At 59.9% G+C, this 14,821-nt stretch overlaps 1 protein-coding gene across 1 annotated transcript in view; it reads left to right on the top strand.

Annotated features, from left to right (window-relative positions):
* The first annotated feature begins 3,235 nt into the window (after nucleotides 1-3,235).
* SLC16A2 (solute carrier family 16 member 2) overlaps nucleotides 3,236-14,821 on the top strand; it is a 38,919-nt gene continuing 27,333 nt past the window's right edge. The window contains exon 1 of the mRNA XM_054839439.1: nucleotides 3,236-3,578. Coding sequence (XP_054695414.1) covers nucleotides 3,239-3,578 — 340 coding nt within the window. The 5' untranslated portion in view covers nucleotides 3,236-3,238. The remainder of the gene's footprint in view (nucleotides 3,579-14,821) is intronic.

Raw genomic sequence — 14,821 nt, 5'->3', positions numbered from 1 at the left:
TTCAGGCTGCCCCCGAGTTGTTTATTCCTCGGGGATAATGTATTCGTTGTCTTTGTCAGGCCAGATGTAACGGATGTCTTAACTATGGTGGGAATCTGAAGAGACAAGCGGTGCCAATGATGGGAAGGGGTTGTGCCCAGCATGTGAGTGCCTCTGCCAGGAGCTGCTCGCTACCAGAGCTGTTTTCCTGGTGCTTTCAGCCAAGCAGACGATGTTGTCAGCAACGTTTTGTCCTCCACATAGCCCTACGCGTCCCCGCACCACTGCGCAACGCTCACCGAAACAAAGCCGGGTTGCAATCTCGCCGGGAATTTGTACTCTCCTCCGAGGCCATGTCCCGCCACGACGCTTCCCAAGGTGTTTGCATAAGATACTTCCATTCGGTCACTCCTCCCCTTCTGCAAAACCAAACACACATGTTTTGCAGCTGCCAATCCCCTTGGCAGAGTCTCTGGCACCACGTTTCAGAGACAAGCAACAAGCTGCTGACAGCCACGCTTTGCCCGGGCAACCAGAGGCCCGTCGACCGCAACATGAGGCACTGCCTGCCAGCTCTCCGGGGATGTCGGATGTGGGTCCCGGAGATCGGCCGCAGCCGTCCGCCACGTTCCTTACCGAGCCAGCAGGCTGTGAGCTTTGAGGAGAGCCGTGCCACGGCCACAGAAGGGTGTTTTATCATCGAGTATAACCGGGGAAGAGCAGCTTTAGCTGGTTTTTCTCTCAGTGTTTCGTTCAGCTTGTGGTTAGAGAGCTGCAAACCCTCTGGGTGTGATGCTCCAATCTAAATAAAAGCTGGTCTTACACCAGCGAGCAGCGCTGTTTCTGCCTGACGCTGCCAGAGCTTTCGAGGCTGCAGCTCCCTCCTGGTTGAAGCCTCCACCAGCTCACCCAGCCCAGCCCCTTAACCCCATCCTTCATTCAGCAACCCCCCACCCCCCCGGCGATTTTACCCCCCCACCCTGGCCCCACTGTTGTGGTTGTGCAGCCCAGCCCAGAAAGCTGCAGCCATGCCTGGCACAGCCAGAAAATGCGCCATCAAGGCGCCATGCGGCCAACATCCGGGGGGATGCTGCTCAGCGGGTTTCGTGGCCGGCTCAAGGTCCCACAGTAATATCAACGCCCCAGTTCCCACTCCACGAGAGCCTTCTGCAGCTCCGGAGGGGGGGAAAAATCTCCCTGAGATGGTATGTGCTATGGCAAAGGGCTCTCCCACCTCTCTCTCTGCTGTTTTTAATCCGGCCCCAGCTCTGCTGCTGCGGGGGATTAGCATTTTAGGGAGCAGCTCCCCTGCGCACAGCCCGGGGTACCCCAAACCCCTTCCCTCTCAGATTGCCGGGGTTTAGCAACATAAACTCAGCAGGCCAGCAACCTCAGGCAGCCCTATGGCAAAACGGTTATTAAAATTCAGCGCTGCGGCTCCTCGTGTCGGCAGAGGGCAGTGGAAGATGCTCCCAAACCTCCCAAGCCTTCCCCGGGTGAGCTGCGGAGCTGGGGATCCGGGGAGGAGACTCCACTAGAGAGGAAGGGAAATAAAAATGCAGTTCCTCCAGCAGCGAGGCTGACCCGAGCATGGCATTACCGCCGGGCACCCCGCCGGGTAGGGGGGATTTAGGCTCCTCGATCGGCGTGGCGGTGAAGCGGGAAGGCGAGAAGAGGAGGCCGCATCTCCCACCATCGCGCCCCTCCGGCTTGGGTCTCGCCAACACGCACGCAAGCTGCTCAGAGCCAGGGAGAACCACTGCTCATCCCTTGGGCGGGAGGAAGCGGATGGCGATGGAGTAGACCCGGAGCTGGCAGCAATTTGCAGTCAGGAGCAGGCAGGCAGGCCGAGGAGAGGTTTTTCTGGCTGTGGCAACGTCCCAGAGGGTCTTCGCCAAGCCCGGCGAGCCGCAGCACGTAGGCAAATGCGTTCCCAGCCCGCAGCCCGCCTGCCCGTGGCTAGGTGCTGCTTTCCGGCGGCGGGAGAAGCAGGGAGACGGTGCTGGCGGTGCGGCCCTGCCTGCCGCCTCCCTGCCGGCTCCGCAGCCTGCCCTGCTGCCTCGCCAGGCGTTTGTAATTAATACCCCCGGAGGTAAAGAAAGAGCAGCGTGAGGTTGGGATGTATTATTTTACTCTGATAGGAATCTGACACTGACACAGCCATTAGGGTAAAGAAAGAATAATAACTTAGACTTGGCATATATGAAAGTGTAAATACCTTCAGCGTGTGAATAGACAGGCTTTAATATATTGGTGGGTTTGTAATTATTTATTGAAAGAAGAGAAAAGGCAGAGCTTATTGCAAAACAAGACAGAGGTCAGAGAGCAGCTCCCCGCCAGGTTCGTATCGCCACCGCCAGCCCACCCTTCCCGCTCGGCGAACCCCAGTCCTGGGGCGATGCGGAGTGACCCACGGCCCTGGGGAACATCCCGCCATCGAGCCGCAGGCTCCTCACCGGCAGCAAGAAGCCTGCCTGGCTCTGGGTTGGTGTTACAAAAAATGCTCTTAAAACTTTTCGGGGGGTGTGGGGTGGTGGTGGTGGTGGGGTGGGGGTGTGTGTGCCGGCGAGTAAAAAACCCCACCGGCAAGCCCGGCATGAAATGAAAGAAATCCCCTCGCCGGGGCTGCGTTGTGCCACCCGCTCGGCCTGCTCCCGGGGCTTCGTTTATCTCGGCCGGGGCGGGGGGGGGGAGCAGCAGCAGCATCAGCCCGCCGCGGCCATCGAGAGCCCCCCTCGTTCCCCCCAGCGCTTCCCCCCGCGGGATGCTCCCGCAGCCGGGGAGGGGAGGGGGGGGGAGCCCGGAACGCGGGGCTCTACCGGGCCGGGGGGCGGCAGCGGCGGCTCCGGCGGCTCCCGCGCCCCGGCCGGGCCCCGGCGGGGGCGGTGCTGGCGGCGGCCCGCCCCGGGGCTGCGCCCGCTGCAGGATGCGGCGGCCCGACGGGGGCGGTGCGGCGGCCCGACGGGCGATGCGGGGCCGCGGCCGGGCCCGGGGCCGCCTTTAAGCCCCGCGGGCGGGCGGCGAACGCGTTCGACGTCGGGGAAGCGCCGCCCGCGGCTGGCCGGGCCCGGGGAGGGGAGCGAGGGGGGGTGGGGGGGGTCCGGGGTGGGCGGGCGGCCCCCGCCGCAGGTAGGGACCCGGGGGGCCGAGCGGCGCGATGGAGGAGGAGGAGGAGGATGGAGGCGGCGGAGGGGAGGCGGGGAGTGAGGCTGCGGCAGGAGGGGGCGGGCGGGGGGGCCGGCCGGGGGGGGCGGCGGGCATGTGGGACCGGCTGCGGGGCAGTCGGGCGGCGGGCGGCGGCCGGAGCGCGGCCGCGATGGCGCAGCGCGGCGAGAAGGGGCCGGCGGCGGCGGCGGGCGAGGGAGAGGGTGAGCCGCCGGCCGGGACCGGGGCCGGGGCCGGGGCCGAGCGGGGGCCGAGCGGGGCCGCCGCGCCCTTCCAGCCCCCCGAGGGCGGCTTCGGCTGGGTGGTGGTCTTCGCCGCCGCTTGGTGCAACGGCTCCATCTTCGGCATCCACAACTCCTTCGGGATCCTCTACATGATGCTGCAGAGCGACCTGGGCGAGGGGGAGAAGGACCCCGCGCTGGAGTTCAAAACAGGTACGGGCTCCCTGGCCCCTTCCCGGCCCGGGCAGGGCGAGCAGGGGGAACCCGGGCCGCTGCTCGGGGCTGCCGTAGGAGGAGCTGTCAGCCCCGCGGAGCCGCCCGGGCCGGGGGGAGCGGGGGTGCGGCGGGGGAAGGTGCGGCGGCTCGGCCGGCTCTGCCTCCCGGAGCACACCGAGGAGGCGGCGGGGCTGGAAGCTCCTTCTCGGATGCGTTGAACCACGATTGCTCCCTGCCCCCTCCATCCTTGTAGTCGTGGCTATATTTATCTCCGACAGCATCATGTGTTTCTAAGCTCCTGTGTACTCAATTAAAAATAATTCATCTGAAAAGCATGCCCTTAGCTTGTCCTGCCTGGTGTGTTTTGGAGTAAGGAGAGCAACGCTGGTGAATCAGCTGGTGCGTGTGAGCCACCCCCTTGGTTTTTTTATTATTATTGTTATTTTGTTACGGGTTTTTCAAGCTGCGTGTCTCTCTGCCTTATCCGCCGGATCGCGCTCGGGGGTGGCTGCAGGAGAGCATCTGCCTCGCCAACACGCTTCCTCCAAGTCGTACCCGTTCAGCGGGAAAGCCTACGTAGGGCAGGTCGGGCAGCGCTGCCTGCACGGTCACACCAAGGGCGATGCGGGGTCTTGAGTAGTTAACATCCGTTAACAGCGGGACCCGCTAACTGCACCCACTTGTGTGTTTTGGTAGGACCTACAGGCTCAGCCAGGATCAAGACCGTGGTGGTAACACGGCGAAAAGGGACATTTCTCACTGCGAAGACCCCGCTGTTTAAGCAGGCTTGGCAGAGGGACACCAGCCCCACGGTGGCGGCGGTCCCAGCGGGTCTGTGGTGGACACTGGTGTTGGGAGGCCCAGCCTCGTCCCAGGTCTTGGTATCCTCCCCGAGAAGATCATACCCATCCCCGCGATGGACACCCATGGCCCACCTTGCTTTTATCTGGCGGGTAGAGACAAGCCCTTGGCGTTGAGGGAACCTGCTTGTGGTGGTGTCCTGACTCTGGATGGGACATGGGCAGCAGTCGGAAACCAAAGTGGGAGTATGCTGCGGAGAAAGGCACTGCTGGGGGGCGCATGAGGACCTGAAGGTCTTATTTTGGGTACCGGTGTTGCCCGCGTTCCCTCCTCTCAGCCAATGCGTGACTGGCGATCGCGATGATGAGCGCGCCAGGATGAAATCCATCATGAGATACACCGCTTTTACAGATCACAAACTAACTCTGCGATACTGTTACCGGAGAAACGATGCGATCATGTAATTACGGGCAGTAATGGAGTGCCGCAGAGAGCTGCGGACGTGTGGCCGGTTGTAATTAGGGTGATTGATGGGCTGTATGAGTGTGCGTGTGATCCCCAGGAAGCTCATCCCATAGCTCTCGGTTTCCTGCTCTCTGTGATCATATCTAGAAAGCCTAAGGCAGAGCTCTATAGGTAGAAGCGGTAACAAAAGAAATTAAATCCTGCGAGTTCTGGTGGTTTAAAGGCTCCATGCCCAAGACGGAGGTTGTAGGAGTCAGCATCTGCCTCTTGCTCCTGCGATCTATTTATTTATGGCTGTGACTGCACAGAGGCCTCGAAAAAGAAGGGCGCGTGGGTGTGCGAGGTGAACCCGGGCTCGGTAATTAAATTGCCTGGGTGACGAATATATGCATATTGGTCCGGGCGCTTAACGAAGAGGCCGTTAATAACCCCTGTGCCACGATGCATCGGGCGAGTGCTGCCTCTGCGCTCGGGGGTTGTGGCGCAGGGGCTCCGGTGGATGCCGGCGGCGGAGAGGAGAGGTGGTGGTGACGGAGCCCATCTGCCGCGGGGAGCGCGGTACCTCGGGGGCCGCAGCTGCGCCGTCTGGGGCCGAGGGCAGCGGGGTGCAGCGTGGGGCCCCCCTCCAGCCCTTCCTCCCTCGCTCCCACCCCTCCCCGCTCGGGGTTGCATAATTTCCCCGCGGCGCTCATTTGCGTGCGAACATAATCAGGAAAATATTGTAGCTCCTTTCCAAGCGCTAAGTGATACGGCCTTCCTGAAAAGCCTGGTGCTGTCTGTTTGTCCTCCAACGTCGGTCGGCTCCTGCCGGTTGCAAGCGTCAGCCAGACCCCGGGGTCCCCCTCGTCCCCCCGCCAACCGGGAGCAGGTTGGGGGGATGAGGACCCGCTCCCCGCTCCAACGCGGGCATTTGGCATGGCCGTGGACGCGTCGCTTAGCCCTTCGGTTCTGCTCTTAAATCTCCTCTCCATTCTTGGGAAGGTGGGTTTGGATCAAAGAGGGGGCTTTGAGGCAAAATAGGGAGTAATGTTGTAAGCCGGTCAGGCATCCCTTTAAAAATAGGGTTATGTTTATGCTAAAGCGGGTACTAGTCTGCACTAAACAATAGCCGCCCCAGCACATGGCTATAATTATCAAGGTTTATTTCTTGTTTGCATCGGTCACGTTTTCTCGCGTTTGATCTTGAGAAACGCAGGATCTGCGGAGTTCAGATTTGGGGTCAGGCTTTGAAAACAAACCCTCTCGCAACAATGCATTGAATGCATAGGCTCCTTTCTTTCAAGAAATATACTGCGCCGCGTATGTCAACAAGCAGCGCCGGGCTGAGGCGGGCTGGCCGCAGGGACCGCTGCGTGCCCCTTCACGGCAGGACACCAGAGCTGGGACTTTTGCAAGGCACACTCTGTGCTTTTGGATTTGTTTTCTTTCGGGGGGAGCTGAGAGCTACGGGGGGAATGCTGAGACTGGAATAAAAAAAAAATAATAATATACATGTGAGTACTCAGCCAGGAAAAAAAATATCGGTCTCCTCTGGTGGAGAGGTGTTGAGTGATGCTTGAAAGTGTTTGCTGGGAGATGAATGGTGGCGTTTCCCTCCGGTTGTGCAAGGCTTGTTCCGGTGCCGAGGGATCCACGGGACACGGTCGCCCCGGTGCTGACGCTGAGCGGAGGACAGATGAGCCATCCTGGCGCTCGTCTGCCCCAGCTCCAAAAGCCAATTTGTGTGGCAGATCAGTCCTGGTAAGTATTAACTGAGCGTTGACCCTCTTAAATCGATGTCAGCTCTGCCACTGCTTGGATGCTCTCCCAGCCTCGGGAGAGGTGAGCGCAAGGTGAGCCTGTCCCTGCCCGGGGCTCTGCCCTCAGCCGGGGTCTTCCTTGCCCCCAAGCCACCCAAGGGTCCCGGCGGGGTGCTCCGGCTACTCGGGGAGAGCCAGGAGGGCGGCACTTCTCGGTGCATCTTGTTCCTCCAAACGCATCCTTGGTGCCATTCTCAGAGGTCTGGCAAGCGCTGGCAGGGCAGCCTGGAGAGGCACATTGATTTTTTTTTTTTTTTTAAATATTTATTTATCTTTTTTCTTCTCCCCTCCTCTGCTTTGTGTCAATATCCCAGGTATAGATTAACTCTCTTTGCTTAATATTTAATGTTTCGGTTGCTGGAAATGGGAGCTGCAAGCACTCGGAGAGCTGGCCTGAGGAGCTGGTCTGGTTTGGCCGCAGCTCCTCTGAGTTTGTCCATGCGTCCAGCAGCGTCGTCCGGTCTGCGTGCGGGAACGTGGGGAGCAGCACCCCCCTTTGGGCCAGCCCCAGCCGGGGAGCGGAGGCTGCCGGAGCAGCCTGTGCCCGGGGAAGCCGGGCTGGTGCATGGACCGTAGCCCTGGGCTTGTCGTATCTCATTGTGCCCACGAGGCCAACGCATAAATGATGTCAGCCAAGGCATAGCTGATGTCATGTTCATACCTGAATTCCCATCTGTTTTGGTAGGCAAATTCTGTGTGAGCACTGATTGCGCGTCCTTAGGACAGGTGAACTTAGCTGGAAAAGGCAGTTTTCTTCCAACAACGTGATGGAGGCTTGCTAAGCAAGAGGGAGTTTGTTTCTTGGAGAAAATAAAACATTTCAGCGCTAACAGGCATAGCGACGGGTCGGGAGGAGAAGCCGCGGGCAGCTCTCTGGGCTGAAGAAGACTCCCAGGGTGGGCGGGCGGCTGGAGCGCTAGGAGCTGAGAAGGGAAAACCCAAGGAGAGCATAAATCCCGAGAGGTAATTCTTAGAAACGGTCCCAGCTGAATTTCGGCAATACCGCACAGCCCGGGTGGGACCGACGAGGGGTGGCTGCCGTGAAACTGCCCTTCGGGGAGCCTGCGGCTACGAACGACGGATGCCCCGGGTGGTGGGTTGGGGCTTTGGGAAAACAAATTACCGACCAGTAATACATCCGAGACCTGCGACGGGTGTCACTGCCCGGTGCTGGTGCCCGGGAGGCTCCTCTGTCCTCGAGGTGACGCTGCGGTTGTCACCTTCTTACCCCAAATCTGCAGGATTTGGCGCTTTTATTAATCGCCGGGGAGCCGCACTGGCCTCGTTTCGCAGGCGCGTTGGCCGAGGGCGCTGTGGACCTCGACGTTCCTGGGGGCTTCCCCGTGCCCATCCTGGTTCCCAGCCCTCCTCCGCATTTCCTAACCCCACGGAGGGATGCACTGTCATGAGCAGTATTTCCATAGCCCGGATGGGGATATAAAACCAGCAAAAAGAGCCAAAAAAAAAAAAGAAAAAGCACCTTTTATTACCCAGCCCTGCTAGCTGGGGAGTGTGAAAGGTCCCAGCTTTACTGGGGGTTTCTCGCGGTGGGATGCCGGTGTGCCAGCACCGGGCTCTCTCCCGGCTCAGCTCCCACCGGTTTGGGAGATGGAGCTTGTGATCACAGGGGAGCAGGGGCAAACTTCAGAGAAACCTGGTTTTCATCTCTTGAGCTGAGTGCAAGGTGCTGCGTGAGATAAAGCAGCCCGAAAAGCAAACAAACCGCAGTCACGTCGTTAAACCTGGTTCTTGAGGCTGTCAGTAGCAGTTAAGGTTATTGGGAGGCCGGAGCGCCGTTTCTAAGGGAGGTTCTTCTTTTGAAAGGCTGCAGGGGCTCTGTCAGTCAGCACGCTTGCCATTTCAGCGGGGTTTAATTTTATTTTTTAAGTGTCCCCCGTAAGCCAGCCAAGGGGATGCTCCTGTCTCGGTTGTGTTTCCTGGTGGCCGTTGTCCCTGAGCGGTGGCAGCGCCCGTGACCTTGCTGTGGTGTACCGAGAAGTGGCGCGTGGCGTTGTACAATTGCGTTGGGGTTTGGTTTTTGGTTTTTTGGGGTCCTTTCAGTTACAACAAACCAAACACACACCCCCCCCCCCCAAACCTTGCTGGGATTTGATTGTAGTTTCAACTTTGAAGGCGCCGGGTTTCAGCTCCGTTGCTGAGACTGGGCTGGGAGGAGGAGGAGGAGGAGGGGTTGGACGGCGAAGAGGAGGATGCTGCAGGGTGCGGGGCCAGGATGGATGCAGAGGCGTGGGGTGAGATGGGGCGAGATGCAGTGCAACGCCGCAGGGCTGGGGGGGTCAGCAGCAAAGGAGCGGTTTAATTTCCCCTTTTGAGGGGAAATCCAGGAGGTTGACAAGTCACCCTTCGATCCCTTAAAAACCCTCAGCAGCTGGAAGCTGACCAGCAGCCGGGGCAGCTGACGTCCAGCACCTTAAAACAGACCCAACCCATCAGGTTGGGTGAAACCCCGTCGGCACCGTGGACCTCGCTGGCAGTGCCCGTCGGGCCGGGCTGCGCGTAGCTCGCGCAGGCGTTGTCACCTCCCGCCTCGTGTCCCGGGGCAGCGCCTCTGGGCCCTCTGTCCTTATCCCGCACGTTACGGACACCTCCGTTCCCGGGGCTCATCCCACTGGCAGGGCGGCACCGTCGGGCACTGGGTGAGTGGTGGGAGAAGCCGTCTTCCCAAAACTCCGGTGGTGTGATGGGTAACCTTTTGCTTTTTTTATCCCGGTGACTCCTCGGGACCTCCGCCAGAGCAGCGTGGAGTGACAGTGCGGCTGGGTGAAGTGATGCGCGGGCTGACCGGGACCTCGGCAGCGTTCGGGTCAGTGCCACGTGCGTTTGCTCTTGCTCGGCACCCCCCATCCCAAAGCAGTGTGTCTCCCCCCCCCCCCTTGCTGGAAACCGCTGGGGCTTCACCCAGGCTCAGTAGCTGGGGGTTTGCCCACTTTTGGCTGGCATCCGGGTGCCGTAGGGAATTTTCTGGCACGTCACCAAATACATCGGTCTCTCCCGCTCACTCTTTTTTGGGATGGTGACCCCTCAGAGTTTCCTACCGGCTGGGCAGGGCACGGAGGAGGATGCCAACGTTTCCTGACCAGGGCAGTGGCTGTGCACCCACCTCCCGAGGCCAGCAGCTTCCCTGGGGAATCGCTTTTCTCCATCTTCCTGCAACCACGAGCCTGTGTGTCCGTGGCGTAACCATATCTGCTCTGGCACTGGGGGGCAAGAGGAGTGGACACCCCCCCATACATCGATATAATGCTGCTGCACATGTTACAGCAGGGATTTGTTGGGTTTTCCCTTCCTCTTCCTCGAAGGATTGATTATTCCCTATCGCAAGGGACGGAGGTGCTGCCTTTTGGCATTCATCCCTGCGGAAAAAGGCCCGGTGGAGCGGCGTGCGCCTGGTTGGGCATCGCCTCGGAGGCTGTGCCTGGCGCTCTGGCCGCTGCGTCGCCCGTTCCCGCTGCGGGCACTGGAGAGCTCGGTTCACTCCGGGCTCTTTCCGTTCATCTACGCCGAGACGGTCGGGGCGGTTGCAAAACCCGCATGACGTGTGCTGGGAATTGCTGCAACACGCTCGCAGGCGCGAGCCATTCCGATCTCTCCCAGGCACCTCGTACAACAGGTCCTGCCAGCTGCCGGGGCAGGCAGGACGCGGGGTTGCCCGCATCGCTCCGCCTGCCTGCGGCACGGACTGCAGGCAGCAAAGCTCCTGCCGCTGCTTCGTCCTCCGTCAAGCACGCCCCGCGGGGCAGGGGCGCAGCCTTGGAGGGTGGCACAGCCCTGGGTTCGATTAGCACATTTTCAGGCTTTTTTCCACTCTCCCGGCCTTTTATTTGTAGATCCCTGAAAAAATACCTGATGCAAGAGCTGCCCCCCGCACTCCCACCACATCCCTCGAGAGCCGGAGCAGGGTGAAGCGTGGGGGAAAGCCCTCGGGAACGGCTGCCAGGTTGCAGCCCCGTGCCTGTGGCGCTTTGCTTCGCCGGGACTCGTCTTGGGCATGCCTAGCAGCCGTGCCGCGCCGTGCCGCCCTCTGCGCAAGGAGCAGCTCAGGGTGCTCTGAGCAACCTCCTGGGCTTGCCTGGGACCGGTGGGAGGACGGCGGTGGCGTGCTCGGCCCCGTCACCCCTTTGCGCCTTAGCTTTGCACCCCGCAGGGGAGCTCCAGCCTGGAGATAGCCCCTACCTACATCCCCGCATCCCGCAGGGCGCAGGCAGAAGAGCGTTGCACCACGGCGTTGTAATCTGTGCAGCACCCCAGTATTTTGGGGTCGGTGCTGCCGGCGGTGCAGCCCTGGGAGACAGCTGGTCTGCCAAACCCTACGGTGGAGGAGGCGAGCTCACCGGACCCTGTTTCTTCCCATCTTTGGGGTTTTTTTTTTTTTTTGGCTCTGGGTTTGGCTTTAGCAGCTCGGTGGTGGTTCTTAGCTTGGTTTCCCTGATGCGGAGCAGAGAGTGGGGCTGCAGCCGGCGTTTGCGGGGCAGGGAAGCCCCGGGTGCTGCGAGAACGATGGTGCGGGCGCTCGCTGCATGGGCTGACTTGCTGGGCTTTGCCCCGGGGTGAATGCCGGGGCTCTCCTTCGGGGGGGGAGGAGAATCACCCTCCTGCAGCACCTGCAGGGAAGGAACCTGCTTGGAGCACCCACCCATCACCCCATCCCTGGGGACCAGCCGGGCCAGGGACCCCCCGGGGCACACACGGACCGTCCGTCCCTGTCCCCCCCGCCCCGGCAGCATCCCCAAAAGCCCCTTTCTTGGCCGTCTTGTGTTGGGCACCAAAACAAAGCTTTTGTTTCCAGCCTCGTGGCCTTAATCTGTCCGCCCGCAGATCCTGTGCGTAAAAGGGAGATGAAATCCTTCCCTCTCGGGGGGGATGATGTTGCGCGAGCGGTTGTGTTGGTGCTTGCCAAGGAGTCAGGCGTTTCGGCCGGAGGGTTTGTACAAACCCTGCGCAAAGCAGCGGGAGCTCGCTTAATAAAGCTGGAGCCCGCCGTGGTGGAAATCAAATCTAATGGCAGCTCCTTCCGTGAGGGTTGTGCCTCCTGTGCACCGTCTGAATCGGGTCCGATGGAAAAAAAAATCATCTGTGATTAAAGATTGACGGTAATTACATAATGGGTATGCACCAGATGATGCCCAGACAAGCTCCCTCCTGGGATTTCCCAACTTTTGGAGTGTTTAACTTTGCAATCATCCTAAAGTGCTTCCACCATGGAGGTGGAATTATTGATATTACAGCGGCACCCGGCGCAATTGCGCGAGGCTGAGCGGCGGCACCGCGGCCGCTGGAGCCGGGTTCGGGGGCGAGCCTACCTCCTCTGAGCGCCGGGGCGGCTCTGGGGCACGGACGGGCGCTAGAGACGGATCTCCCCGTTCCACCCCCAGCCTTGCGATGGCGGAAACAAAAAAAATAAGAGAGAAAAGCCGGGGTTTGGGTCCGTTGACGAAGCAAGCAGGGTAGCTGGGGCAGTTTGCTTGCTCCGCGGCCAGCCGGTGCTGAAGAGGCAACGTCAAGACGTTCTTGATGGCAGGCCAGCTATTAATCCATGTATTTTAGCAAAAAAACCCCGTTTATTTCTCAAGGTTTGTGTAAGCGATGGAAGCGGGGAGCACTGGGGGTGGGGGGAGCTTGTCTGGGATTAAACTCGCCTGAAAGCCAGGCACGCCAAGCTCGCGAGCCTGGGGAGAGCTTAATTAAAGTCAAAGGAGAAGCGTTTCCAAGAAAATAATACGGGGTATTTAAACGGGATATTCTTGTTCTGGGCCCAGAATGTCTCCTTTCCCTCTTCGGTGTCAGCTTTAATAAAACAAAATGAGATCTCCAAGAAAAACAAATTGGAGCTCTTAAAAGGCACTGTGGAGATAAAAATCAGTAACACTGTTGCTGGTAACACCTTGGGTTATTAAAACGGAAAGAATGCTAACGATGCGATTTGCATCAGCCTTTCTTGTGGCTGCGTCCCGACAGGAGCCCGCTCGCCCTGGGAGGGGGGCGCGGGCACGGCGCGGCCCCGGCACCCATCACCGTGGCCTCTGGGCTGGGGTGCAGGGCACAGGCGGCTTCGCCGGCCGGGCGGATTGGTGCGTATTTGGGAAACGGTCACGCGTGGGGGATTTTGGAGGGCTTTATTATTTTTTTTTTCCCCCAAGGCCGGCAAATACCGCTCTGCCAAAAGCTGGCGGGGTTGGGAGTGGCGCTGAGGTCAAATACTAAAAAACTTGGAAAAAATGGGAAGGATCAGGATTCAGGGGACAGCAAACTTAAATAGACAAATGAAATCAGGGCTCATCTTGTTGGAAGGGATGCCATAGCCCATCAGGGCTCTTTCCGAGGCGATGAACGTGCGGATGAAAATAGGAAGCTGGACTTCCTATGGCCTGAGAGCTGCTGGATACGGCTTTCTCTGCACGCCGAGACGCCAGGCTGGGGAACTGGGGAACTGCTCTAAAACCAGTGCCCTGATCCAGCCCGTGCGGCTGAGCGTGCCGAATCCTGTACCGAAGGGCTGCTCTCAAAGCGCCCCGGCCCCGTGGCCGCGTGTTGCTCCCCGGGATGCTGAAGCAGGGATGCGGGGAGCGCTGGGGAGCGGCCGGTGATGTGCTTTTGCACTTTGGTCCCTCGACCATCTGCTTCTACCTTCCCGCAGGAAGCGTGGATTAAAAGCCGCCGCTTTTTTCCCCACGTGTTTCCACCCTGGCCAGAACTGACCGTCCGCTGGTCGGAAGCTGGTGGAGGCCACCGGCACCTTCCCTGGGTACCATCCGTGGTCTGCAGGGATGGAAGGCGTGCCGGCACGCGGGCACGGGGACGATGCTGCCGAGCCATGTTCGGGGCGGGGAAGCCCGGTGCTGCCGCGGGGTCCTGTCCGTCTGTCTGTCTGCCGAGCGGGAGGGTGCTTTTAGACCGGGCCGCTTTAAAATGCCCGGCATGATGCTGTCCACCCTGTAAATCCAACCTACCCCTCCGCCCCCGCCAGCGGATGGGGGTGCAAAGGCCAGCTCCTGCCTTGCTGCCATGCTGGGCTCTATCAGATAAGGCAATTACAGCTTTATCGCTTAATTGCAGGGTATGATAATAGCAGAGTGTTACTGAGATAGGACGTTGCCAAGGGGTGAATATCAGCGGTGTTGGGCTTTTGTGTTTGTTTTTGGTTGGGTTTTTTTTTTTCCAAATAGACTCGGTGGGGCCTTGGCGCTGCTGGAGGTGTGAGGTCTTCGCGGGGTTCCTCCCGCCCGTACCCCACCACGTCCCCAGCCCGCAGGGAAACGTAGCATCGAATAAAGCCGTGCCAACCGCCTCCATGCCAAGGAAGCTCACCCGCAGTCGGCGAGAAACCAGCCTGGGAGGGGAAAGGACCGACAGCGATGTTGTCGACCACTTTCTGGATGGCTTTTCCCGTCCGCCTTGGAAATGCGGTTCCCATCCCTTGCGGGTTTTTCCCGTCCTGCTTGGCAGGTTGCGGGGTGCATCGGGCTCACGCTGGGTAGCCGGATGCCCTCGGGCGGGAGAGCCGGGTCTGCATCCCAGAGCCCTTGCATGAGGCTTTTCTGCTCTCGGTGCCGCGTGTGAAATGCTCGACCTGTCCTGAGATGGGCAAAGGGAAAAGTTCGTATTTGGCAACTCTTTCCCAGGCTGCTGGGGCTGGTGTGGGACAGGTGAGCAGCGCATCGGCCCCGGTACCCAGAGCTCTGCTTGTCTCCGACCCGCGGGATCCCGGTTTTCCCCCCGTCCCCATGGAGCCCCGCGGCATCGGGATTTGGGGCATTTCCCTGTCCAGCCTGGGCCTGGCTGGGGATTTTCTGCCTTGGCAAACAGGGATTTTTTGAGACCTGTATTTGTGCAGGGTGGGTTTCTCACCAAGAACCGAAGTTTTGCCGGGTTTGTCCTGACGTCTGCAGGGCAGGGTGGTAAAAACGCAGGACATCTGGGGACAGGGGATGGTGTCGCAGGCTGTTAGCTGGGAGAGCCTCGCCCTTGGGATCTGCATTTTGGGAGACGGCCTTTTGTTAAGGGAGATTCATATAAAATCAAATGTGTTGCCCAAAGCTAAGAAATCATGGCAGATTTTTTTCTTTTAAGCTGTTAAACTCTGCCCTGCTTCAGTTCATCAACCAAAGCGTGAACCGAAGAGCCCGGGGAGCGGAGGCACTTCAGGTCCTGGTTTGA

This window comes from Grus americana, chromosome 12 (genome assembly GCF_028858705.1).
Source record: "Grus americana isolate bGruAme1 chromosome 12, bGruAme1.mat, whole genome shotgun sequence".
Classification (NCBI taxonomy): Eukaryota; Metazoa; Chordata; class Aves; order Gruiformes; family Gruidae; genus Grus; species Grus americana.
Note: the sequence above shows the minus strand (reverse complement) of the source record. Positions and strands in the feature narration are given on the sequence as shown.